This window comes from Salvelinus fontinalis, chromosome 13 (genome assembly GCF_029448725.1).
Source record: "Salvelinus fontinalis isolate EN_2023a chromosome 13, ASM2944872v1, whole genome shotgun sequence".
Lineage (NCBI taxonomy): Eukaryota > Metazoa > Chordata > Actinopteri > Salmoniformes > Salmonidae > Salvelinus > Salvelinus fontinalis.
Genome location: NC_074677.1, coordinates 34,668,032 through 34,694,566, shown reverse-complemented (window position 1 = coordinate 34,694,566; position 26,535 = coordinate 34,668,032). Strand labels below are relative to the sequence as shown.

Below are 26,535 nucleotides of genomic sequence, written 5' to 3'. Positions count from 1 at the left end.
CAATTTGGCAAAGGGTAATGTCTGTTCGTAACATATTCTAGTTCTGGGAACAGAAAACGGTATTGAGATCAAACGTTTCATCGATGTAAAACAAATTGCAGAATGTTGGCCAAACTCCATCAATGGCTTCCTCTCATCACCATATTTGGTGGGGAACGAAAACGCCAACCGGATGCTTCAGATTTATACATCCGGTGAAACTTCTGGCTCATTTTTCTATCTGTGACCGTTCTCCTAGCGGCAGGATATTATTATACAGGAAATGCATTAGTCTTTAGCATAGCATTTTCATAAGAGTGTCTTTAGACACCAAACAATATAGTTATACACTATTATAACGTATCTAGCTATCTTTCCAATTATACTTTAGTTTGCTAGCTGTGGCATACACCGTTAGCTACTTGAGTCTTCTAAAAATTCTAAGCTGTTAACTAGTTAAATTAGTTAGCTAAATCTAGCCTCTGGAACCGGAAAGGAGAGGACAAAACAACAAGGCACTGGACTGGTACAAGAAGGATCATACCCCTTTATTTTATAACTCAATTATCACACCACTTCTCCCCAGATAGCTAACTATATATGTTTTACTTCCGATTATTGATATTGTTCTGATCAGTTGATCGGACAGTCAGTGATGATCAACGTGACATAAAGTACCGTAGTTTTAAGATCGCTAGCTAGCTAACGTTAAAATATCTTAGTTAAGATTATAGCTAGCTAATGTAAGCGTAGCTATCTATCCGTGGTAAGTCAAAATCGTGTTTGTTGTTGTCACACCCGGCTAGCGAGCTAACGTCAGCTTATCTGGCCAAGTAAACTAACTAACTTTAGCTGGCTGAGTTGTTACCGAACATAATAGTTTTGTCCACCAGACCGAATGTTTTTTTCCCCCCATTGATTACAATTTTTAACGTGTTTTCGCTATTTGCTAACTTAGCTGGGAACGCCAAATAGCTATTTGTGTTGTATATACAGGCACCATTGTTTGTAAAAACTATTATACCGTGAATGTGTGTTCGTTTATTTCAACAGCTTGCAACTGCAGCCCGCAATTCTGGGCGTTCCTGTATTGTGGGCTTTCCCCTCCATGGGATGACGGCTGGCTTGCTAGTTCGCGACACCGTTAGTTATTGCCTGTTGTGTACCGGAGAAAACCGTGCCTGACATTCGGGGCGGTTACTGTCTACCGGTCGCTTCCGCTAGCGCGGGAGGCTGGGGCTACACGGTGTGTTTGCTAGCTGACACACGGTGTCGTTCCCGCCAGCTGTGTACCGAACTAGCTCGCACACTTTAACAGAACTGCGGGAAAACAGTGCCCGACAAGCGGGGACGAAGGACACTGTCTGCCTGTGTACGGCTAGCGAGATACGATTGTCGCCCCGGCCCTTCTATGGGCTTTATCGCGACTGACATCCAACGTTATTGTGCATTAACGCCACGTACTGTACTGGAGCGCCTCTGCTAGTTTAACAATGTACCAATAGAAGTATTAAGAGGGGTTCCGAACGCCCCGAAATGCAGGCCACAATTCCACCCATGTTTATTTGGTCTGGTATTGGAATAATTTGTTATTATGCAATTGGTTACTCGATGTATGAGATTTGCCTCTTCCACTCCCCAGGCTGAACTTCCCAGCTTCCTGGCTCTACTCATCCCATTCTCCAGACAGACAGTGAGGCAGGATGTTGGGTCTGTGGTGCATGGGTGCCCGACTGGGCGTTCTCACTCTGGCGCTGTGCTGCACACTGGCTCCCTTACCTGCACACGCATACATCTATGCTGTGAGTCCTCATGATTGTTGAACTGTGTGATCAAGTTTGTTGTGGATTTACACGTGATCTCAGTGTACTGGCATTGATTTGAACACTTGTGTCTCTGTCTGGTAGCATTACAGCAATATGACCAACATGTTGTTTGAGGACCTGCCTGCCTTTTTTGGATCATCACTACCCAAAGAAGGACTTATGGTGAGTAAGGTTTAATATCAAAATACTCAATACCAAAATGATACCATGGAAAAAGAAGGCATATTAGCCAAAGTAACAGAATGGCACTTGATCCAGACAGAAACTCAGCTACTGCTCTATTCAATCGTTAGGAATCTTTTGAGTTCAATGTCATTACACTTTACATGTTTTGCGTCAACATTTTTCAGATTCAGCCATGTACAGTGCGTTCGTAAAGTATTCAGACTAGATGTCGACCGATTAATCGGAATGGCTAATTTAATTTGGGCCGATTTCACGTTTTCATACCAATCGATAATCGGCATGTTTGGACATCGATCATGGCCGATTACATTGCACTCCACGAGGAGACTGCGTAGCAGGCTGACCACCTGTTCCGCGAGTGCAGCAAGGAGCCAAGGTAAGTTGCTAGCTAGCATTAAACTTATAAAAAAAACTATCAATCTTAACATAATCACTTGTTAACTACACGTGGTTGATGATATTACTAGTTTATCTAGCTTGTCCCGCGTTGCATATATTCGATGCGGTGCCTGTTAATTTATCATTGAATCACAGCCTACTTCGCCAAATGGGTGATTTAACAAGCGCATTTGCGAAAAAAGCACTGTCGTTGCACCAATGTGTACCTAACCATAAACATCAATGCCTTTCTTAAAATCAATACACCGAAGTATCTATTTTTTAAACCTGCATATTTAGTTAAAAGAAATTCATGTTAGCGGGCAATATTAAACTAGGGAAATTGTGTCACTTCTCTTGGGTTCATTGCACGCAGAGTCAGGGTATATGCAACAGTTTGGGCCGCCTGGCTCATGTGAGCTAACTTGCCAGGATTTTACATAATTATGACATAATATTGAAGGTTGTGCAATGTAACAGGAATATTTAGAGTTATGGATGCCACCCTTAGATAAAATACGTAACGGTTCCGTATTTCACTGAAAGAATAAACGTTTTTTTTTCGAAATGATAGTTTCCGGATTTGACCATATTGACCATATACGACCTAAGACTCGTATTTCTGTGTGTTATTATATTATAATTAAGTCTATGATTTGATAGAGCAGTCTGACTGAGCGGTGGTAGGCAGCAGCAGGCTCCTAAGCATTCATTCAAACAGCATTTTACTGCATTTGCCAGCAGCTCTTCGCAATGCTTCAAGCAATGCGCTGTTTATGACTTCAAGCCTATCAACTCCCGAGATTATAGGCTTGAAGAGATTATAGTGAGTATGCACTTCAAGCCTATCAAGTGAGTGTTTATGACTTCAAGCCTATCAACTCCCGAGATTATAGGCTTGAAGTCATAAACAGCGCATTGCTTGAAGCATTGCGCTGTTTATGACTTCAAGCCTATCAACTCCCGAGATTAGGCTGGCAATACTAAAGTAGCTATTAGAACATCCAATAGTCAAAGGTATATGAAATACAAATGGTATAGAGAGAAATAGTCCTATAATAACTACAACCTAAAACTTCTTACCTGGGAATATTGAAGACTCATGTTAAAAGGAACCACCAGCTTTCATATGTTCTTATGTTCTGAGCAAGGAACTTAAACGTTAGCTTTTTTTACATGGCACATATTGCACTTTTACTTTCTTCTCCAACACTTTGTTTTTGCATTATTTAAACCAAATTGAACATGTTTCATTATTTATTTGAGACTAAATTGATTTTATTGATGTATTATATTAAGTTAAAATTGTTGTAATAGTCATTATTACAAATATAAAAAAATTGGCCGATTATTCGGTTTTGGCTTTTTTTGGTCCTCCAATTATCGCTGTCAGCGTTAAAAAATCATAATCGGTCGACCTCTAATTCAGACCCCTTGACTTTTTCCACAATTTGTTACATTACAGCCTTATTCTAAAATTGATTAAATACAAAAAATCCTCATCAATCTACACACACTACCCCATAATGACAATGTGATTATTTTTTTTTGTGTGCAAATGTATAAAAAATAAAAACAGAAGTACCTTATTTACATAAGTATTCAGACCCTTTGCTATGAAACTCGAAATTGAGCTCAGGTGCATCCTGTTTTCATTGATCATCCTTGAGATGTTTCTTCAACTTGTCCACCTGTGGTAGATTTAATTGATTGGACATGGTTTGGAAAGGCACACACTTGTCTATATAAGGTCCCACAGTTGACACTGCATGTCAGAGCAAAAACCAAGCCATGAGGTGGAAGGAATTTTCCGTAGAGCTCCGAGACAGGATTATGTCGAGACGCAGATCTTAGGAAGGGTACCAAAACATTTCTGCAGCATTGATGGTCCCCAAGAACACATTGGCCTCCATTATTCTTAAATGGAAGGAGTTTGGAACCACCAAGACTCTTCCTAGAACTGTCTGCCCGGCCAAACTGAACAAGCGGGGGGAAGGGCCTTGGTCAGGGAGGTAACCACGAACCCAATGGTCACTCTGGCAGAGCTCCAGAGTTTCTCTGTGGAGATGGGAGAACCTTCCAGAAGGACAACCATTTCTGCAGCACTCCACCAATCAGGCCTTTATGGTAGAGTGGCCAGATGGACGCCGCTCCTTAGTAAAAGGCACATGACAGCCCGCTTGGAGTTTGCCAAAAGGCACCTAAAGGACTCTCAGACCATGAGAAACAAGATTCTCTGGTCTGTTGAAACCAAGATTGAACTCTTTGGCCTGAATGCCAAGCTTCATGTCTGGAGGAAACCTGGCACCATCCCTACGGTGAAGCATGGCGGTGGCTCAACTGACTTGCCTAGTTAAATAAAAAAGGGACCTCAGACTGGGGCAACGGTTCACCTTCCAACAGGACAATGACCCTAAGCACACAGCAAAGACAACGCAGGAGTGGCTTCAGGACAAGTCCCTGAATATCCTTGAGGGACCCAGCCAGAGCCCGGACTTGAACCCGATCGAACATCTCTGGAGAGACCTGAAAAAGCTGTGCAGCGACGCTCCCCATCCAACCTGACTGAGCTTGAGAGGATCTGCAGAGAAGAATGGGAGAAACTCCCCAAATACAGGTGTATCAACCTTATAGCGTCATAACCAGGAAGACTCGAGGCTGTAATCACTGCCAAAGGTGCTTCAACAGACTACTGAGTTTGGGTCTGAATACTTACAGTTGAAGTCGGAAGTTTACATTTACCTTAGCCAAATACATTTAAACTCAGTTTTTCACAATTCCTGACATTTAGTCTTGTCAGTTAGGATCACCACTTTATTTTAAGAATGTGATATGTCAGAATAATAGTAGAGAGAAGGATTTATTTCAGCTTTTATTTCTTTCATCACATTCCCAGTGGGTCAGAAGTTTACATACACTCAGTTAGTATTTGGTAGCATTGCCTTTTTAAATTGTTTAACATGGGTCAAACGTTTCGGGTAGCCTTCCACAAGCTTCCCACAATAAGTGTGGTGAATTTTGGCCCATTCCTCCTGACAGAGCTGGTGTAACTGAGTCGGGTTTGTATGCCTCCTTGCTCGCACACGCTTTTTCTGGTCTGCCCACGCATTTTCTATAGGGTTGAGGTCAGGGCTTTGTGATGGCCACTCCAATACCTTGACTTTGTCCTTCATCCATTTTGCCACAACTTTGAAAGTATACTTGTAGTCATTGTTCATTTGGAAGACCTATTTGCGACCAAGCTTTAACTTCCTGACTGATGTCTTGAGATGTTGCTTCAATATATCCACATAATTTTCATTCCTCATGATGCTATCTATTTTGTGAAGTGCATCAGTCCCTCCTGCAGCAAAGCACCCCCACAACATGATGCTGCCACCCCTGTGCTTCACGGTTTGGATGGTGTTCTTCGGCTTGCAAGCTCCCCCTTTTTTCTCCAAACATAACAATGGTCATTATGGCCAAACAGTTCTATTTTTGTTTCATCAGACCAGAGGACATTTCTCCAAAAAGTACGATCTTTTGTCACCATGTGCAGTTGCAAATTGTAGTCTGGCTTTTTTATAGCGGTTTTGGAGCAGTGGCTTCTTTCTTGCTGAGCGGCCTTTCAGGTTATGTCGATATAAGACTTGTTTTACGCTTGTGGAAGGCTACCTGAAACGTTTTACCCAAGTTAAAGAATTTAAAGGAAATGCTACCAAATACTAATTGAGTGTATCTAAACTTCTGACCCACTGGGAATGTGATGAAAGAAATAAAAGCTGAAATAAGTAATTCTCTCCACTATTATTCTGACATTTCACGTTCCTAAAATAAAGTGGTGATGCTAACTGACAGGGAATTTTTATTAGGATTAAATGTCAGGAATTTTGAAAAACTGAGTTTTTAAATGTATTTGGCTAAGGTGTATGTAAACTTCTGACTTCAACTGTACATGTTTCCTCCAGCATCTTCACAAGGTCCTTTGCTGTTATTCTGGGATTGATTTGCACTTTTCGCACCGAAGTACGTTCTTCTCTAGGAGACAGAACGCGTCTCCTTCCTGAGTGGTATGACGGCTGCGTGGTCCCATGGTGTTTATACTTGCGTACTATTGTTTGTACAAATGAACGTGGTACCTTCAGGCCTTTGGAAATTGCTCTCGAAGCTGAACCAGACTTGTGGAGGTCTGCAATTTTTATCTGAGGTCTTGGCTGATTTCTTTAGATTTTCCCATGATGTCAAGCAAAGAGGCACTGAGTTTGAAGGTAGGCCTTGAAATACATCCTCAGGTACACCTCCAATTGACTCAAATGATGTCAATTAGCCTAATCGAAGCTTATAAAGCCATTACATTATTTTCTGGAACTTTCCTAGCTGTTTAAAGGCACAGTAAATTTAGTGTATGTAATCTTCTGATCCACTGGAATTGTTATACAGTGAAATAATCTGTCTGTAAACAATTGTTGGAAAAAGTACTTGTCATGCACAAAGTAGATGTCCTATCTGACTTGCCAAAACTATAGTTTGTTAGCAAGAAATTTGTGGAGTGGTTGAAAAACGAGTTTTAATGACTCCAACCTAAGTGTATGTAAACTTCTGATTTCAACTGTATGTAAATGTGATATTTCAGTACATTTTTTTTTACACGTTTTCTAAAATTTATAAAAACCTGTTTTTGCTTTGTCATTATGGGGTATTGTATATAGATTGCTTGAGGGGGGGGGGGAATTATTTATCAATTTGAGGCTGTAACGTAACAAAATGTGGAAAATATCAGAGGGTCTGAATACTTTCCGTATGCACTGTATGCATTTAATTAATTAATTATACAGTCATTCTATCAATTAGAGTTTGTTTTTACTAACCAAACTACATAACATAATGGTAATACTTTATTTGATTGGTAAATATCTTTGGGAAATTGAGATGTAGCCTAGGCCTAATGTTTATTTATTATTATTTTTTTACTCTTATTTTACCAAGTGAAACTGCATATACCTATACAGGTGAATGAATATTCAATAGGAGTGTGTGCATGCATTGAGTTATTGGGCTTGTTTTGCCTTATTTCATGGGACCATATGGGATTTATTTTATTTTATTGCAGTTGAAGTGACTCCCGGCCCAGAAAAACAATTTCCATAGATGGCCAAATAGAGAAGTCAGATGAGAAATGTCCTAATAAGACACTTTAGTCAACACCTTTGTTCACAAAACAGCCATTGAATTATTCAAATAAGGCCCGGTTTTTTTCATCACTCATTCACAGATCCTAATGTTTTATATTCATCCCAATGTCTGCCATGTTGTGTCGCTGCTCCCTGTGCACCCTGAGTGCTAGTGTGCATGTGATGTTGGTCTATGTAAACCATAGTCTTTCGGAGAGACGTGAGAGAGAGACCGATTTTAAGTGAATGGCACAAACTTTATTCAATCAGCTTTGAAATCAGCATATTTTGCATTATGGTTAGCATATTATCACAAAGTACTAGGGTAGATAATTGACATTCACTTCAGCTGTAAGCTAGCAAGGAAAGTTAGTTTACAAAGCTGGAAGCTACTGGTATCTTCTTGCATTGTCAAGTGTTCTAGACATTATGGATGTTGTTTTGCGAACAGTAATTAACAGTTTTTACATGCTGTGTCGCATTATTCAAGTGTGTTAACTTCTGTGCAGTATGAGTGGGGAGCTAGCATATGATGCAAGAGTCTCTTGTCGTCTCTTCTTCCCTTGCTAGCAAGTTGGCTAAACATTGCAAGCTAGCATCCCACATCGCCATGTGAAATAATATAATGAAATAATATGCCCCGGCCACTATTCTTAAACTTTCCGGTGTGACTTAAAACATTATTCCAACTTTGATATGCTTCTTCAATGTCTTCGCTCCCATATCAGCTAAAAATAGAATGTCCACATTTTTTGTTTTGGTTTCATACCAGCTGTATTTCTATATTTTTAAAGTTATATCTTAAACTTGATTGCTGACATGCAAAATATTTTGGGACTATGTCAACAATTCATTAATGAAAGAAATACCAAAAGATTTTCTCTTAAGGGGGACATCGGCTTAGCTCAACAGACTTGATCCGTGAGACACATTTCACAGAAGTACCGAAAGTAAATACAAATTCTAGTACATTTACATTTTAGTCATTTAGCAGATGCTCTTATCCAGAGCGACTTAGTTGGTGCATTCATCTTAAGATAGCTAGGTGGGACCACCACATCTCACAGTTATAGTAAGTACATTTTTCCTCAATTTAATGTGGAAGTGTTAGTTCACAAAAGGCTTTTCCCCCCTGTTTTTTTGTGTGAGGGAAAGGGGGGTGCTGTGGGATTATTTAACATAGGGTTTCAGATTTTTTTGGAAGATGGGCAGGGACTCTGCTGTCCTAGTTTCAGGGGGAAGCTGGTTCCACCATTGGGGTGCCAGGACAGAGAAGGGCTTGGACTGGGCTGAGTGGGCGCTACCCTCTCGTAGGGGTGGGAGGGCCAAAGAGACCAGAGGTGGCAGAACGGAGTGCTCGGGTTGGGGTGTAGTACCGAACCGTTTTCATGTTCTAGTATCGAAAAAGTACAGAAGTTTCCGTATACCATGCAACACTAATATGAGAGAATGGTAATGGAAGAGTGAATAAAGGAGCAACATGTCCTTTGATCCATTGCAAACATCAGCTGAGACCTCCTTTCTTTCTCTTCAAGGGTGTGTTAGTAGAGTCACGACCACTCAACGGCTGCACTCCGATAGAACCCCCACCACCACTGACCACATCTAGTGATCCCAACACGACCACTACTAAGTACATAGTCCTCATCCGACGCTATGACTGCAATTTTGATATCAAGGTTGGTGTGTGTAGCTATGCTGTTCGGTTGCTTAGGATATTAGGTGTTGCAATTACATTTGAATTCAACAGATTATGTATGGCAACATATTCAGTGTAAAATCACACTGCGCCTAGTGTTTTCAATTGTTACAATGTAAATTATGGTTTTGTATTCAACGCAGGTGCTGCATGCACAGCAAGCTGGATTCAGTGCAGCCATTGTTCACAACATGTACTCAGAGACTCTACTCAACATGAACTACAGCAATGGTGAGGATCCTACAATCATCACCTTCTCTTAGCTGCTTTTATCCATTTCTTACAGAATCAGTTCAGTTAGTACAACGTTTACTTAACCAGGTTGCCTGATTTGTCTTCTCTCTCCTCAATCTCAAGTAGTCTTTATTAACCAGTATCATCCTAATAATTAAATACATTGGTAATGCTGAGTGGCAGTGCTCCCCTTTTTGTTTGTTTGTGTGTAGAAACTATTGCAGAAGAGATTGAGATCCCCTCTGTATTCACCAGCTACTACGCCTCCCAAATTCTCAAGACCTTCATCATTCCTGAACAAGGGTGAGTACCATTGTGACGTTTTTTATTTTTGTCAAGCTCAACTTCCATGACAAGCTTTTAATTGGTTATTTATTTGTTCATTTCTACCCCTAGTCACAATGTTAGATGGATGTATGACTTAACTGTCTGTTGAGGGGTTATGATTGCTAATGTAACCATTCAACAGAGTCTTTTTTTGGATATTTGTTCATGGTCTTGCACCATAGTGAAGACTGGACATTTATTGATTAGATTTGCGCTGAGATTCAGTCATATTCTTCACATCTTTGCACTCATCATGTCAACCCTGCTGAGGGTCTCAAATCAAATTATATTTGTCACGTGCTTCGTTAACAACAGGTGTTGACTGACAGTGAAATGCTTACGGGCCCGTCCCAACTATACAGAGAGAAAGAAAATAGAGAAATAATAGAAAAGTAAAACACGTAATAATAAAAGTAATAGTAGATACACAATGAGTAACGATAACTTGACATTATACAAGGAGTACCAGTCCTGAATCGATGTGCAAGGGTACGAGGTAATTGAGGTAGATATGTACATATAACTAGGAATAAAGTGCGATTGGCTGGTCCTATGTGGACGTCATCACTATGTTGGGGATGGTGTTGAGTCTGGCACTGCTGTCCCTCTTAGTCGTACAGATTTGTGATCCGGAGGTGGTCGCTTTTCTGAACAATGCCCCCATACTAATGCTGATGGTGCTGTATTTGGTATGCAGGGCCTATGTGATCCTCAAGCCGGAGTTTGCCTTCCCACTCTCATACTATCTTATCCCCTTCACTGGAATAGTGGGCATGATCATCCTTGTGATGGTTGTCATCCTGGTAAGTGCCTTTAGGAAACAGACTCATTTTGCTATGAATGGGGAGTTGATTTCACAATTGAATAGTTAAATATTCATTTCATACATCCTAAATGAATGGAATTCAATAATTCTATTCGCATATTAAAAGCACTGTGACTCTCCTTCAATTTTGGTGTGGTCTGTGTCTCTTCATTCCCTGCCTTGTCTTGGTTTAGATTGTGCGCTGTGTGCAGTACAGGAAAAGGATGAGGAAATATAGGCTGACTAAGGAACAGCTGAAGAGGATCCCCATTCACAAGTTCACTAAAGGTAACGAGAGAGTCCCTCCACACATTCAAATGAGAATCTGTCACCAGTGTAACTAGTCAAAGACGTTGCAAAACACTTTGTGAAACAGCAGTACAGTATTTCTTCTCTGGAATGTTGAGAAACCTGATTTAACAAGAAGGGTAATCTGATTGTCTGCTCCTGTTATTATTACATTACACGTAGCATTACAATGCATTGTATTTCCACCTGTCACATGTCAATCTTATTTGTATTCTAGGTGATGAATATGATGTTTGTGCTATTTGTCTGGATGAGTATGAAGAGGGTGACAAACTGCGAGTTTTGCCTTGCGCACACGGTAATTGCAAATGATCACATTTGGCCCTGTCTCACTTAGAAGTTGTACTCACAGGTCCAAGGCCATATGGTAACTGTTTTATTTCTGTCACCTCTTCAGCGTACCACAGCAAGTGTGTGGACCCCTGGCTTACAGGGACTAAGAAAACTTGCCCTGTGTGTAAACAACGCGTAACCCGACCTAATCCAGAGTATTCTGAGTCCGAGTCTGAGGATGATGGGGCACCTCGTGCAGACCAGGAGGGGGCAGAGGGTGAAGCTGACACAGAGCGCACCCCTCTGCTCCGCCCCTCCAACCCAGGCTCCCCTTCTGGCAACCCAGGGGCCTACTCTGCCACTGTCACCACGGTAACCACCGCCCAGTGCCTAGGCTCCCCCGGTCACAGCGACTCGCCCATCCTGGAGTACGAGGGCTACTACTCCCCTCAGGAGGAGTCAGACTCTGATACCGAGGAAGAGGGGATGGACTCCCACCCCTCAGATGATGACACTGCCCAGCTCATTGTTAGGGGTGCAGTGGGGGTCTGAAAGCCTGGAGGGAGCTGGGATTAAATTACTTTGTGCTAGCTGAAAAGGGTCAGGCTTGTCCCCGCAGGGTGTTTTTAAATGGTTTATGGAGCTGTGGCTATGAAGTTGTCTCAGCCATAGACTTTCTAGAACACTATTGTCACTTTGGTTACGTAGAACAGATTTACATATTTTATCCAATTTAGACTCAATGTTGCTAGCTCTAAGATGTTAATATTTAGCCAAGATTCTGTTATGTTTTAGCAGGTCTGTCTTCAACATGAGGCACACATTGATAAGTACAGTAAATCAGTTCAAACATTTAGCTTTGAGTCTTTGCCAGTGAACTATAACCCTCCCACCCATCCCTAAAACTTAAGATTTGCACAAAATGAATCAACTGACAGGTAGTCTCAATCTTAACTAGCAGTATTTAGTTGAATACATTTTTTCAATGCACTACTTGACAATTGACATACCCCAAATTCTTATTTTCAATGAACATATTGTACAAGGAGATAACCCACCTGAGATTATTTTTGTAGTTATTGAGTAGACTCAAGTCATCCACCAGTTGTTCTTCATATTTCTTCAAAAATTTTATTCTAGTATTACATTGTTATTGCATTGTTGGGTTTTGAGTTTGAAAGAAAGGCATGTCACTGTACTTGTGCATGTGACATTAACTTAACTTGAGTTGAAAGGAAACTACAGTGCTGCAGTCTCATTAATAAGATTAATGATGCTAGTAGTATACGGTTACCTGTATGCGTCTCTGTAACTGGTTTCTTTCATTATATTGGTTAAGTGGGAGTATAGTTTACTCTATGGGGTGTTTCTTTCTCTGATGGGTTTATGGAGTTTTTGGACTGTTAATTTGTTATGCATCATTGACCAGTAATCGGGGCATGCCAAAGGAGATTATTTATTTTTTACTTCACTGTAATACATTTGTATTATCCAGCATTGTTTCTTTTAACTTCTTTTACTCCTTTTAAAAGTTCAGAATTTGTCCAGTTTGATTTTATTTCAACCTCTTCTATGATAGATCGTTCAGAGTTCTTCAGGATGTTGTAATGTTAGTTTGTTTTCTGTCTGTTTTTGTTTTTGACATAACTGGTGATATGGTCCGTCTAAAAGAGATTCCATCTGCTCTCTGAAGAAGTTGAACAAACTCAGGAATAGGAACATATTCACTCTGTATGGAAATTACATTTCAGAATTCTTCATGGATATTCTTGTTTTATTTTCATACAGAATGAACATATTACACCATAGAATATAGCAAACCAACAGCACAATTCTTTCCAGTTTTGTCAGTCTCCTCACATCAGCCTTTGTCTACCTGTAGAAGTACAGATTTATTGTTAGGATAGTAGTGTGTATCTTAAGGGACTATTACTCATGTAACAGTGTTTTTTTTCTTCCTGTGTAGCCTTTTATACACAGTACACACTTTAGTAATAAGGTAGGCAACCATGTATATGATCATATGTCCATGCATCAAAATACACTCTGTTTAGATGATTTTTTTCCCCTGAAAAGAGCAGGAGAAGGGGGATGCCAGTACTTACACATTGTTACACATTCACATTGGTCTCCACCTCAGCTATGAATCTATTGCTTTCTGTATGCAACTTCTTGATTGTCTGTGTACATTGCGTATTCTAGTATTCCTAGGATGGCAATTATTTGTTGACAAATTATATGTAGACATCTCCTCCCATATGACATGATGTATGATTTAGCTTTTGAATAGAATGTGCCTAATTTCAGTCAGAATGTATCTTTATTGCTGATAAATGATAGGTGTTCATATACCACAATTTAATTTGTAGGTGTATTTTTTTTTTTTACATTTTGGAAATCATTTGTTGGATGAAAGACTTATGTCATTGTACCTTTAATCACAAGCAAAACGCTAGTAACAATAGTAATGGAACTGGCCATCAGCTTCTGTGGCACTCATGCCATTGGGACCAAGTGTTATGTAACACTTTCATTTATTATGTCATTGTCGGTTAGTCCTTGACTGCTGCTTTTCCATAACCTCCTTTCTCACTGCTGAAGATTTATATAGTCTTGTGACATTTTATGTTGGTCCCATAATAAATTACATATTTTGGGCTTCTGTTTTAAGTCTTAAGTTTTTATCAGCCAGGAATCAACTTCCTATCGACATTAGTTAGAATACGGTAAATTAACTTAAATATCCCCTCTCCCTCCACCAAAGTACCATGATTAGCGGGAATGGTGTCTTTCCTGGCTGTGTTTGAAAGTGAAGAACAATTGTCATAAGATTCACAACAGTCGTTGAAATCAGAATAATTCTAAAAATAGGCAATTTATTTGACGATAAATGTTCTAAATCATTACCAACTACAAACCTAGTGACTCGTACTGTACCATAACTGAATGACAGCATGAATTTGCTTCTAGCCCTCTGCAGTTTACCAGCCCTGCAGTTCCATTGGTTGAATTGAACTGAGCCATGAATGGTTATGGTCAATGGATTGGACCAGTCACCACGCCTCTCATTTCTATTCTGTGTCGAAGAGACACAGATTCATTTATAAGCAAATACCTCAAAGGGTACAGTCATTAGGCTAATTAACATTGAGCATAGCTCAATAAGTCTGGCTTCGTGATGTTCCCTGACTGTATTTTCATTTCAATAAGGCTCCCCCACACACTTTCTTTTTTTAACTCCATTTATAAAAGACATTCAGCTAGTAAACAGTCATCACACAAATCAGTTGTGTACTTGCCCTTTAGAAAGTGTTTGACATCACCCCTGTGAAAGCATATATATAACCTCCAATGATCTAAAACCTTCAATGTTCATTACACCTGATACAACATAGCTGATATTTCTTACTGTCTGTTGTGGGAAAGGATGCCTTGGTCATCACCTTCCCCCTCTCCTGTGTCTCTCGCTTACTGTTCTAACTGATCTCATCTTTTTTGCTTGTTTCCAAAGAGTTCCCTTAAAAACTGGACAGGGAGGAACGTGACCAAATTTATTTGCCTTTGTGTTCAATAAAAATATGTTAGCTACAGGAACATCACTGTTTTAGGTGACCCTTTGTTCCACTTAAAGCTGAAATAAACACTTGTACTGTAATTCATGTATAATACAAATGATGGTTTCAGACTGTTTGTATTGTGTTTTCCTGTCCATCATCGGTTTTGTCAAATTACTATTTTGTACCACAAATTCATTTAATGTCTCTTAAGCAGCCAGATGTGAATGACGAGTCAGGGGATGTCCGTATATTATCATCATACAAGGATGTATGGTCTAACGTGGATCAGGGTGTTGAACCCACTCCTGTCTGGTCGCACATCCTCTGGGACTTAATGGATCACCAGCATAATAAGTTCAGGAGCAAGACTAAGAGCCAAAAGAATGTGTCATACCATTGAATGACAAAGGTGAGTACTGGATTGTGTGCTGTAGCCAACTCTTCTATTGTTGTTATGCCATGCCATGTGTGTCATGCCAATGATAGAGGAGTTGGCTTCAGGACACAGTATGGGACCAAACAGGATCATGTAGCCTGGTGGTCCCAGCCCTGTGATCTGAGTCACACACACAGCACCTGTCAGGTGGATGGTTTATCTTGGAAAATAATAAATGCTCACTAACAGGGATGTAAACAAATTTGTGCACACAATTTGAGAGAAATAAGCATTTGTGCTCATGTAAAATTTCGGGGATCTTTTATTTCAGCTCATGAAACATGTGGCCAACACTTTACATGTTGCGTTTTATTTTTGTGCAGTGTATATTTTTGAAAACTACCTCTATGATTCATATTTTTGTGCAATTATTAACTTCCCCTGAAATTCATATGCTGCCTTTGAAGCATTCAACCTGGTATATGATATGTATAATTAAATGTATATAAGACCTTTGTAAAAGTTATTTTTATTGTATGTTTTATTGTTCCTTTTTTCTTAAACCCGTTTTAACTAAATATGCAGTTTGAACGTGTAATCCAACTTCCGGGAAATGTGTTTCCTGTCTAACAGCGTCGCCATTAAGAGACCACGCAGGATTGCTAAAAGAACGTGATTTAGTAACAGGTAATTTACCCCCTATAAAGTTTCATTTCATACTGTCACGACATGTATACTAAAGCTGATGTTATGTAAAGAAAGTAACAGCATATGTTTTGTAGCACGTAAAATACAACGGCCTAGTAAAAGTACCGACCTTGCTTTGTTTGCGTCTACCGGTACTAGCTAGCAACTTCCAACTAACGCGGCTAGTTAGATAGCTAGCTAAATAACAGTGCTGAGGACGCTAACTTTAGCTTGCTACTATGAACATGTTAACTAAGCTAGCAGTAAATTGGAAGTACCTAATTAAACTACAACTAGCTACCATGGAGAAAGAAGTAACTAACTTCACTAAACCTTCGAAAAACAGATATTCAAGCTAGCTAGTTAATGCGGCGCGAACACTAGCTAGTTAATGTTAGCTACATAAACAGCTAGCTAGCTACTTGAAATGCCATGTAAGATGTTGGTTAGGTAACTGGTCGTGTGACTCCCAGTAACATACCTCAATCAGGAGGCACATGCTTTGCTACACACATTTGGCTAAGGGCAACGTAATGTTGGTGTTTAACAAATCATGATTATTATATTAGCTTGATTACTGTGGCCCGTTCAATTTCATTTGTTTGCTGCCATTAGCTACTTACCATTTTAATGTTTATTATGCTATTTGTCCACAGACCTACATTTTTAGGTTGATGGCGGACAGTGATGATGAATATGATCGCAGAAGGAGAGACAAGTTCCGTCGTGAGAGGAGCGACAACTATGACCGCTCCCGAGAGAGAGAGGAAAGGCGTAGGGATGACTGGAATGACAGGTGAAGAAGAGGGAATAGACTTGTATAAAACAAAAGAGAAATAATGGCACATTGGAAACAACTTTTGAAATTAGAGACAACAATTCCAATCCATCTCATACATGCATGGTGTTTCACATGTATCTTTTTGCTCTTTCCGTTTACTGGCGCCCATCTGCAAGGGAGTGGGACAGGGGCAGGGAGCGGCGTAGCCGGGGGGAGTATCGGGACTACGAGAGAGGTCGCAGGGAGAGGTTCTCCCCACCCAGGCACGACATGAGTCCCCAACAGAAACGCATGAGGAGAGATTGGTGAGAATCACATTTATCTACACTACCCTACATTGCTGTCCACAATGTTTGAGTTAATCTTCCCTCTGTTTTGATCAGGGATGACCATGGAGGAGATCCCTACCATGGTGGGTATGACTTGGGCTACGGTGGTGGCGGAGGCCCCAGCTACGCCCCTCCACAGCCTTGGGGCCACCCTGACCTTCATCTCATGCAGCCTCACCATGGCATACCCATCCAGGCAAGGTGAGGAGGGTAGACTGTGCACAACCAACCTGTTCATGCAGACATGCTGTCTTTGTCATCTGTGGAAAGCAGATGACATTAAAATGGCGCCATGTTTTTGACTGGAGCTGTGACTGTTCCACCCAATAGATTAGCTTGCCCTTAGTTAGTCAAAGTGTCTAAGTAACTGGTTATCTCACACTCTTTTTAACCCTGTCATTTGTCTACTAGGCTAGGAAACATCCATGATATGGATCTCGGCCTGCCACCTCCAGTGATGAAGAGCTTTAAGGAGTTCCTTCTGTCCCTTGATGACTCTGTGGATGAGACTGAGGCAGTCAAACGTTATAATGAGTACAAGATAGACTTCCGACGGCAGCAGATGCAGGACTTCTTCCTTGCGCACAAAGATGAAGAGTGGTACGATTATCATAGCCTTTGCTGCTCTATTATTACTATTCATGATCAGTTTGCTGTGAATTAGGCTGGCAACACTGACAACCTTTCTATTCACAGAAATTGTCAGTCAAATGGATCTGGCGCTATCGGAGCTGTTCTTTAATAGCTTGGAAAAGACAGTATAGTTTGGAAGACGTTAGGCCTATATTTGACAGGCTGCAAGGCATACAAGACTTTTAATTGGTTAACTAAAAAGGGTATTGTTGAATGGGTGTATTTAAAATATCCTGAACATACTTAATTACATTTATTATATATAACGATTTTGATCTTTTATTGAAAGTGTTAAGAAAATACTTGGTATTTTGGGCAGGCTTATCATGCATACTATGCCGCCTTCAGATAAGAATAGTTGGTTAATGCTATGGGCGGTTACCATCATGAATAGAGAGGTCAGTAAATGGCCTAGCTAGTAAACAGTACAGGATAGAGATTTGGCTCTTAAGTGAATCTGATTTGGATAGTCAGTTGACACAGTTTTAACAGAGTATGTTTGTTGGTTTTGCTTATCACACAAACAAGTGTGTCCAGGGATTATGATACAATGTCAATGTTATTTTTTTTTCTTAACTTAACCAAACCTTCTTCCCTCCCACTCCTCCCCCCGCCCTTCACAACAAGGTTTTTGAAGATGAGAAAAACTGGAACTCCTCGCAGGAATCGTTGTTAGACAGCTAGGGTTTGCACTGCGCACAATGCAGTTGCTTTTAGACGTACAGTACCAGGGATACTAGCTAGACAGACAAATAAACCACCTGCGCGCATGGAAATATTTTATTTTCTTTAGTATGTGATGCTTTTTTCCCCCATTTTTTTGTTTTTATATTTGGATCAAATCGAATCCCAAAACCGAAAATGAAATTGTGTGCGCACACAAACACAGTAGGGGGGTGAAGTGGAGCCCATTTTTACAGAAGAGACCCCTCTCAGTATATATGTGTTGTTATACTGGGAGAAAAAAAGGTAAATTTTGTCCACTCCATGGCAAATTTGCTCTTCTGAACTGTAAAATTCTAAACTGTGTTATGTTATTTTATTTGAATATCTGTGTCCCTTTTGCCTTTGAGTTATTTTTGGTGCGTTGACCTAAAGCATCCTGATATGTTTCACAAACGGCTATACTCACACACAAACATAACACCATGCAAACTTTGTGAAGAATCCACAGTAGGACACCAGAGCATTTCCAGGTGCAGAACAAAAGTGTTTCTTCATATGCCAATCACTTGAGTGGACCTAGATACACTACATAACCAAAAGTATGTGGACACCTGCTTGTCGAACATCTCATTCCAAAATCATGGGCATTAATATGGAGTTGCTCCCCACATTGCTGCTGTAACAGCCTCCACTCTTCTCGGAAGGCTTTCATTCAGCCACGAGCATTAGTGAGGTTGGGCACTGATGCTAGGAGATTAGGCCTGTTTCGTAGTCTGTGTTCCAATTCATCCCAAATGTGTTCGATGGGGTTGAGGTCGGGGCTCTGCAGGCCAGTCAAGTTCTTCCACACCGATCTCAACAAACCAACATTTCTGTATGGACTTCGGTTTGTGCACGGGGCCATTGTCATGCTGGAACAGGAAAGGGCCTTCCCCAAACTGTTGCCAAGAAGTTGGAAGCACAGAATCGTCTAGAATGTCATTGTATACTGTAGCGTTTATAGGCTCGTAGGCTTGTACGCAGCTGCTCGGCCATGGAAACCCATTTCATGAAGATCCTGACAAACAGTTCTTGTGCTGACGTTGCTTCCAGAGGCAGTTTGGAACTCTGTCGTGAGTATTGCAACCGAGAACGGATGGTTTTTACACGCTTCAGCACTCGGCGGTTCCGTTCTGTGAGCTTGTGTGGCCTACTACTTCATGGCTGAGCTGTTGTTGCTCATAGTTGTTTCCACTTCACAATAACAGCACTTACAGTTGACTGGGGCAGAAATGTGACAAATGGACTTGTTGGGAAGGTGGCATGCTATGATGGAGCCCCGTTGAAAGTCACTGAGCTCTTCAGTAAGGTTATACTACTGCCAATGTTTCTCTATGGAGATTGCATGGCTGTGTGCTCAATTTTATACACCTGTCAGCAACGGGTGTGGCTGAAATAGCCCAATCCACTAATTTGAAGTGGTGTCCACATACTTTTGAGTATATATTGTAGTTGCATTTAATTGATGGACATGCTGTGTCCCCCCCAAATAAGACATTGCAGGATACAGGAACGTTCAGAAAAAAGTTGTCCTCCAGTATTTTAATTTTGTTTTTTAAAATTTGATTAGTGTTTGGGTATAGAATGGCAGTATATTAGTCCCAGTTAATTGCTGTAGGCCAGTTTATTTGGCCTGGCCATACATACAAGGGCATTCTCTAACATTCTGCTCTCCTCCCCTCCATCCCTGCTCCTGTCTCTCTCCCATGCTCTTTTGGGGACATTGTTGTGAACTCAGGTTCAGATCCAAATACCACCCGGATGAGGCGGGCCGGCGGAAGGCTGAGGCCCACAGTGGCTTGCAGAACCGGCTGAATGTCTATATATTCCTGATGGAGAACGGCTGGTTCGACACCGTCTCCCTGGACATGGAGAAGGCCCAGGCCATCATGAAGGTCTTGGATGCAGGTAGAGTAGTGGGTGTGGGTGGCAGTGGGAGACCTCTCTAATGGCTTCATTCAGCTCTCTTGCAGAGTATTTTGATGTCAACCTTAGTTTCGAGCAGTGTCAGGATGAGTGTTATTTGTTGGTTTAGTTACCTCAACAGGTTATATATCCTAACCCAGTGGTCACCAACCTTTTTCTGATTCAATATCACTTTCTGGGTCAAAATGCAAGCCAAATTCTACAATTCACAATTTTGTAACATGACTTAAAAAACGTACGCCTATGCAACATGAACCTATTAAAAACAGTTCTGTAGCAATGAGGGTTGTTCAATATTTTTCTCAGGCCCTTTTGAAATTATATTTAAAAATGTAAGGTATATAATCAAACTGGTAATATATAATTTGTTGTATTACTTGAGGCACAGCTTAGTGAGCATAATTTGCTTTTTAAAATTTTACTGAACTGATGGCCTGCGTCTAAGGCTTCCTCTCACAGTCCCTCTGAGACTGACCAAAAGGACACACATTATTCCAGCTAATGGCAACTCGAGTCGCACTGCATTATTTCTGCCCCATGCACCAATTCATGTTACTCCTATGACCAGAGAAAGTTTAATATTTCTTAATATTGAAGACAAGTGAGCCTTATTTTTATCAGCTTGTCTATACAATTTGCTACTTATGCATTGCAACTGCAGTGTTGATTGTAGCGTAAGTGGAAGTAGGGAGAAGCACATTTAATGACTTATAAGTGTTGAATAACTTAAATGTGAACTTCCTCGTAAAAACAGCAGGTCTTTGCTGTATTCATTGACACTCTCTTTAGTCATGGTTTTAATCTCAAAGTATCAACTTTGCTGTGTGTTTGAGGCTTCTTTTTACAGTCTTTACATATGGAAGTTCAGATCAGTGTCTGCAGTTATCTTGATTTGCTCTCCGGGGCTGCCGTGTAGGCACAGTTTTACTTTCAGACACATGAAATGGTTCAAACTGGGAACACTTCACTATGCCAGCGCTAGGGCAGCTAGTGCACCTACTGCCAACAGCATGAAATTAATAAGACAAAAATAGATATGCAAGGCTTTATCATTGGGTTTTTTACAGAAAAGTTTGCTGAACGACTATGAATGCCTTGGAGATCGACCAGTCGATCACGATCGACCGGTTGGTGACCAGTGTCCTTACCCCTGTCCTCCCTCTGTCATTCAGCGGTGATAAAGATGGAGGGAGGGACAGATCATGACCTGCGTATATTGGAGCTGCCGTCTGAGGAGGAAGAGGAGAGGGAGAGAGCTGACAGGGCGGCAGCTGTTGGTCCTGGAACTGAACCCCCCAAAAAAGAGGAACCCAAGGATAAGAATCAGGACAATGACCGCAAACCCCCAGCCGACAAAGAGAATGTATGCTGTCTTGTCGTAACCACTTTTTCTTTGCCCTGCTCTATTCTTCCCCCTCGAGAACAGGAAGTCATGAAATTTTATTGGTCACATACTCATATTTAGCAGATGTTATTGCGGATGTAGTGAAATGCTTGTCATCTAGTCATTGATGTAGCAAACTCTGCCACAGGGGGAGAGTGATGCCTGCAGCACGGAGAAGGGTGCAAACGGTGGTGGTGAAGCAGCAGCAGAAGAGAGTGAGGGAGAAGAGAAAGGAGAAAAAGAGGTGAAAAGCAAAGAAGTTGTGCCTGAGCCTAAGAAGGTTAGTGTTAAGCATCCATGTGTCTTAGTACGTCTTTCTGTCTTTTAGAATGAATGTGCTGCTCTTAATGGGCCAAATCCTAACTTGCATCGATGACAGTGGGAAATTTGCACTAAATCAGTACTCAAGTTAGGATTTTGGCTAATTGATTTGAATCAGTGATGTATCTATTGACCTTTACCACCACCTATTTTCCTTCCCATGTGTGTTAGCTGAGTAAGAAGAGGAAGCGGAAGCACAGTGGAGACAGTGAAGATGAGGCCAGTGCCTCTGAGAGTGACTCCGATTCAGACTCCAACTCCCATCATTCCTCTGATAAAAATGCAGAGAAGGAGGATGAGGGTGAGGAAAAGGAGGAAGGGGAGGACAAGGATGATGAGGAAAAGGAGGAGGGGGAGGACAAGGATGAAGAGGAAGAAGAGGGTGAAGGTGAGTGATGAAGGGACTGCGTTGGGGTCACTGTTTTCACAAATTCTAGTATTCAAATATATTTTTGGTAAGGTAATGACTTCTCTGCTCCACTCAAATTGTGTAGCTGACGGAAAGAAAAGCAAAGAGGAGAAACCAAAGGAAAGGGCGAGAGAAAGGGAGAAACAAGAGGAGAAGAAACCCAAGGAGGACCAGCCCCTGAGACCCAGGCCTCTCCACAGGACCTGCTCTTTATTCATGAGGAGCATCGCCCCCACAATCTCCAAGGCCGAGATCATAGCTGTGAGTTCAAGCAATTTGCCTGTACAAACATACTGAACACTTGTATGGACTGTCAGAATGACACTACTCTGAAGTTACATTGATACAAGGGACTCTCAGATACAGCTGTTACCCACACACACACACAATGACTGGAGGCATCCAGGAGGAAGAACTAACCTGTTGTTTTTGCCTCCCCCAGCTATGTCGGAGATATCCTGGGTTCATGCGAGTGTGCTTGTCTGATCCCCAACCGGAGCGCAGGTTAGTTCCACTTCCACGTGACCACATCCACAGCTGGACCTTGTCTGCTGCTTCTTGCTACTAATGGACTATAGTGGACGATTGAAAATGTAACGTCTGTCACTTGCCTCATGTATGTATACCTCTTACCACCTCCATTCAATGTGTCAGGTTCTTCCGACGCTGCTGGGTGACGTTTGACCGCAGTGTCAACATCAAGGAGACCTGCTGGAACCTCCAGAACATCAGAGTGAGTTTAACAACCTTTCAAGACTACAACATTAGGCAGTACTGGAACCTGATGTTGAGCAAGATATGGCATTTGAGTCACACCGCTGGTTAGTGAGTTTTCTGACCCTATATGTGTCCTCTCGACTGTGTGTAGCTGCGTGACTGTGAGCTGGCTCCGGGGGTGAACAGAGACCTAGCCCGGAGGGTCCGCAACATCAACGGCATCACTCAGCACAAACAGGTGCTGCGCAATGACATCAAACTGTCGGCCAAACTCATCCACTCTCTGGACGACAGAGGCAGGCTGTGGAGCCAAAAGGCCCGAGGAGATAATGTGTCTGCTGTGGAGGTACAAGACACTGAAAGCAGTTTGGCATCTTTGCAGTATGTATCATGAATTTATCAGTTTCTTGGTTGTTTAATCCCGTATTGTGTGGTTGTATCAGATGGCGGCTCAGAACCCCATCCTGAAGAACATCACTGACTACTTGATAGAGGAGGTGAGCGCTGAGGAGGAGGAGCTACTGGGCAGTGTGGGCGGAGCTGATGCAGAGGATGGCAGCAAGGAGGGGAACCCAGCTGAGATCACTGTGGAGAGGGATGACACGCTGGTCAAGGTCCATCCATCTGCCTTGGCACACACTGATACACAGCAGCTTTACATTATTGTTATATTTTTATTTATTTTAATGTTTGGGTTTTGTCTGATGCTAAAGTAGTCAGATGAAAAGGAAAAGGTACATTATCTTGACTTGACTTTCCTTCATCTCTTCCCAGGTGTTGGACCGTCTTCTCTTCTACCTGCGTATTGTCCATTCCATTGACTACTACAACAACTGCGAGTACCCCAGCGAGGATGAGATGCCCAACCGCTGTGGCATGATCCATGTGCGTGGGCCCATCCCTCCCAACCGCATCACACACGGGGAAGGTGAGCAGGACACTACTGTAATATTCAACACTGGCTAGGCACACATTTGAGATGGCTGCATCATACACTGACACACTATTGACTGACTGTCTCCCCCTCCCCCTGTCATGCACTCAGTGTTGGAGTGGCAGAAGACATTTGAGGAGAGGCTGAGCCCCCTATTCAGTGTGAAGGAGAAGCTATCAGAGGAGGAGGCAGGCAAGATGGGCCGAAAGGACCCGGAGCATGAGGTGGAGAAGTTTGTGTCGGCAAACACCCAGGAGCTGGGCAAGGACAAGTGGCTCTGCCCCCTCAGTGGCAAGAAGTTCAAGGTGTGTGTCTGTTAGGATGGAAGTAAATTGTCAAACAGAAATATTGTATATCCAAAGAGCATTAAGCGTGTACTGGTCTGTATCTCCCTTGCCACGGTGTGGTGCAGATTAAAATGTGAATTAATTTGTTCCCTCTGCCTGGCCAGGGCCCAGAGTTTGTGCGCAAGCACATCCTGAACAAACACGGGGACAAAATTGATGAGGTGAAAAAGGAGGTGGTGTTTTTCAACAACTTCCTCATGGATGCCAAGCGACCTTCCCTCCCGGAGATGAAGCCACCTCCTCCGCCAGGCCCAGGACAGGGTGAGGGACACGTTGCACATAGAAATAGAATGAATAGCGCTGACACGATTCCCTGTTGTCGCTTACGATCATATTTGTTCTACACCATACATTTTGTATTCGAACGTTCTGTAATGTTACATCCTCCTGAACAGGCCCCCGGGGAGCAAATGTTTCTAGAATAGTTTAGGTGTAGCTGTATCATTGAATCTTAGTGTATTTTTCCACTGACCCTGTCTCTATCCATCTCTCTCGGTAGGAGTTCTTTCTCCAGGCATGCCCTTCCCTCCCCAGGGCCTCATGGGCTTCGGTCCCGGCCAGCCTCGTCCTCCTGTCATGGGTTACGGAGGTGAGCCTCTGCCTCGGATCCTATCATATTATCAATCACATTGATTTATTAAGCCCTTTTTACTTCACCACTTATCCTGAGAATTTAACACATTACGTTTACCACAACTATGTAATTAATTTGGTTGCAGCTCTCAGGTATTCTGTTCTGACATGACACACATACTGTACCTTTCTCTTCCCAAGGTGGACCTCCTTACCCACCAAACCAGTATGGGGGCGGTCGGGGTAACTATGACAACTTCCGTGGACAGGGTGGTGGCTACCCTGGTAAACCCCGCAACAACAGGTGAGACCATGGTCAGTTAGGGACGAATACCGCACCAATAGCTTCGGCCAACTGCATACCACCCTGCACCCCACTGCTGGCTTACTTCTGAAGCTAAGCAGGGTTGGTTTTGGTCGGTCCCAGGATGGGAGACCAGATGCTGCGGGAAGTGGTGTTGGAGGGCCAGTAGGAGGTACTTTTCCCTCTGGTCTAAAAGAACTTCTGAATTCCCAATGGCGGTGATTGGGGAAATTGCCCTGTGTAGGGTGCCGTCTTTCGGATGAGACGTTAAACGGGTGTCCTGACTCTGGTCACTAAAGATCCCATGGTACTTATCGTAAGAGTAGGGGTGTTAACCCCGGTGTCCTGGCTAAATTTCCAATCTGGCCCACATACAATCATAGCCACCTAATCATCTCCAGCTTCCAATTGGCTCATTCATCCCCCCTCTCCCCTGTAGCTATTCCCCAGGTTGTTGCTGTAAATGAGAATGTGTTTTCAGTCAACTTGCCTGGTAAATTAAGAGGTTAAATAAAAACATTTTTAAAAAGCTTTCCTTTTCTGCTAATGACTGACTTGTGTTTAGAAACCTCTGTTAATTTCTCTCTCACTCTTTCCTATTTCTATGCTGTGCCTCTTCGCTCTGCATCCTGGCTGTTTCCTTCAGAATGTCTCGGGGAGATCCACGCAACATCATTGAATACCGTGACCTGGATGCACCTGATGACATGGACTTCTTCTAGACTATCCATTTAATTATTTTAATCTCTTTTGTTTCTAATCATTGTAATTTCCCCTTCTCATCCCCTTATGTTAAGTGATGAATTAGCCTCCTATTTTTTTGTTCAGTGTCTGCAGAGCAAATGCTCAGTACAATTGTAACCAACTTGAAATTAAAAAATGTATAACCTCAATAAAAACGAATTTGATGACATTGGCTTTTTTTTAAATATATATCAGCAAAAAAAGAAACGTCCTCTTACTGTCAAATGCGTTTTATTTCAGCAACCTTAACATGTGTAAATATTTGTATGAACATAAGATTCAACAACTGAGACAAACTGAACAAGTTCCACAGACGTGACTAACAGAAATGGAATAATGTGTCCCTGAACAAAGGGGGGGGGGGGTCAAAAGTAACAGTCAGTATCTGGTGTAGCCACCAGCTGCATTAAATACTGCAGTGCATCTGCTCCTCATGGACTGCACCAGATTTGCCAGTTCTTTCTGTGAGATGTTACCCCACTCTTCCACCAAGGCACCTGCAAGTTCCTGGACATTTCTGGGGGGCATGGCCCTAGCCCTCGCCCTATGATCCAACAGGTTCCAGATGTGCTCAATGGGATTGAGATCCGGTCTCTTCGCTGGCCATGGCAGAACACTGACATTCCTGTCTTGCAGGAAATC

At 42.0% G+C, this 26,535-nt stretch overlaps 2 protein-coding genes across 3 annotated transcripts; both read left to right on the top strand.

The window, feature by feature from the left end:
• Positions 1-229: 229 nt before the first annotated feature.
• Positions 230-12,428, top strand: LOC129868496 (E3 ubiquitin-protein ligase RNF167-like). 2 transcript variants are annotated; one of them, XM_055942526.1, is made up of 10 exons: positions 230-505; positions 1,622-1,781; positions 1,887-1,967; positions 9,055-9,198; positions 9,362-9,449; positions 9,665-9,755; positions 10,477-10,582; positions 10,779-10,872; positions 11,111-11,191; positions 11,291-12,428. In XM_055942526.1, exons 2-10 carry the CDS (start codon positions 1,683-1,685, stop codon positions 11,716-11,718), a joined length of 1,212 nt encoding a protein of 403 aa, XP_055798501.1. In that variant the 5' UTR covers positions 230-505; positions 1,622-1,682; the 3' UTR covers positions 11,719-12,428. The 2 variants fall into 2 exon arrangements, with proteins under 2 accessions (XP_055798501.1, XP_055798502.1); XM_055942527.1 differs by lacking the exon at positions 230-505 and adding an exon at positions 512-745.
• Positions 12,429-15,697: 3,269 nt separating this feature from the next.
• On the top strand, positions 15,698-26,060 carry LOC129868495 (serrate RNA effector molecule homolog). The gene is made up of 20 exons (XM_055942525.1): positions 15,698-15,786; positions 16,443-16,583; positions 16,730-16,872; positions 16,951-17,097; positions 17,308-17,496; positions 19,973-20,142; positions 21,333-21,523; positions 21,693-21,824; positions 22,037-22,253; positions 22,360-22,535; positions 22,717-22,778; positions 22,929-23,007; positions 23,143-23,337; positions 23,435-23,605; positions 23,766-23,919; positions 24,037-24,230; positions 24,377-24,533; positions 24,772-24,861; positions 25,047-25,149; positions 25,796-26,060. The coding sequence occupies exons 2-20, from the start codon at positions 16,461-16,463 to the stop codon at positions 25,869-25,871; spliced, it is 2,769 nt and encodes a 922-aa protein (XP_055798500.1). The 5' UTR covers positions 15,698-15,786; positions 16,443-16,460; the 3' UTR covers positions 25,872-26,060.
• Positions 26,061-26,535: the final 475 nt, after the last annotated feature.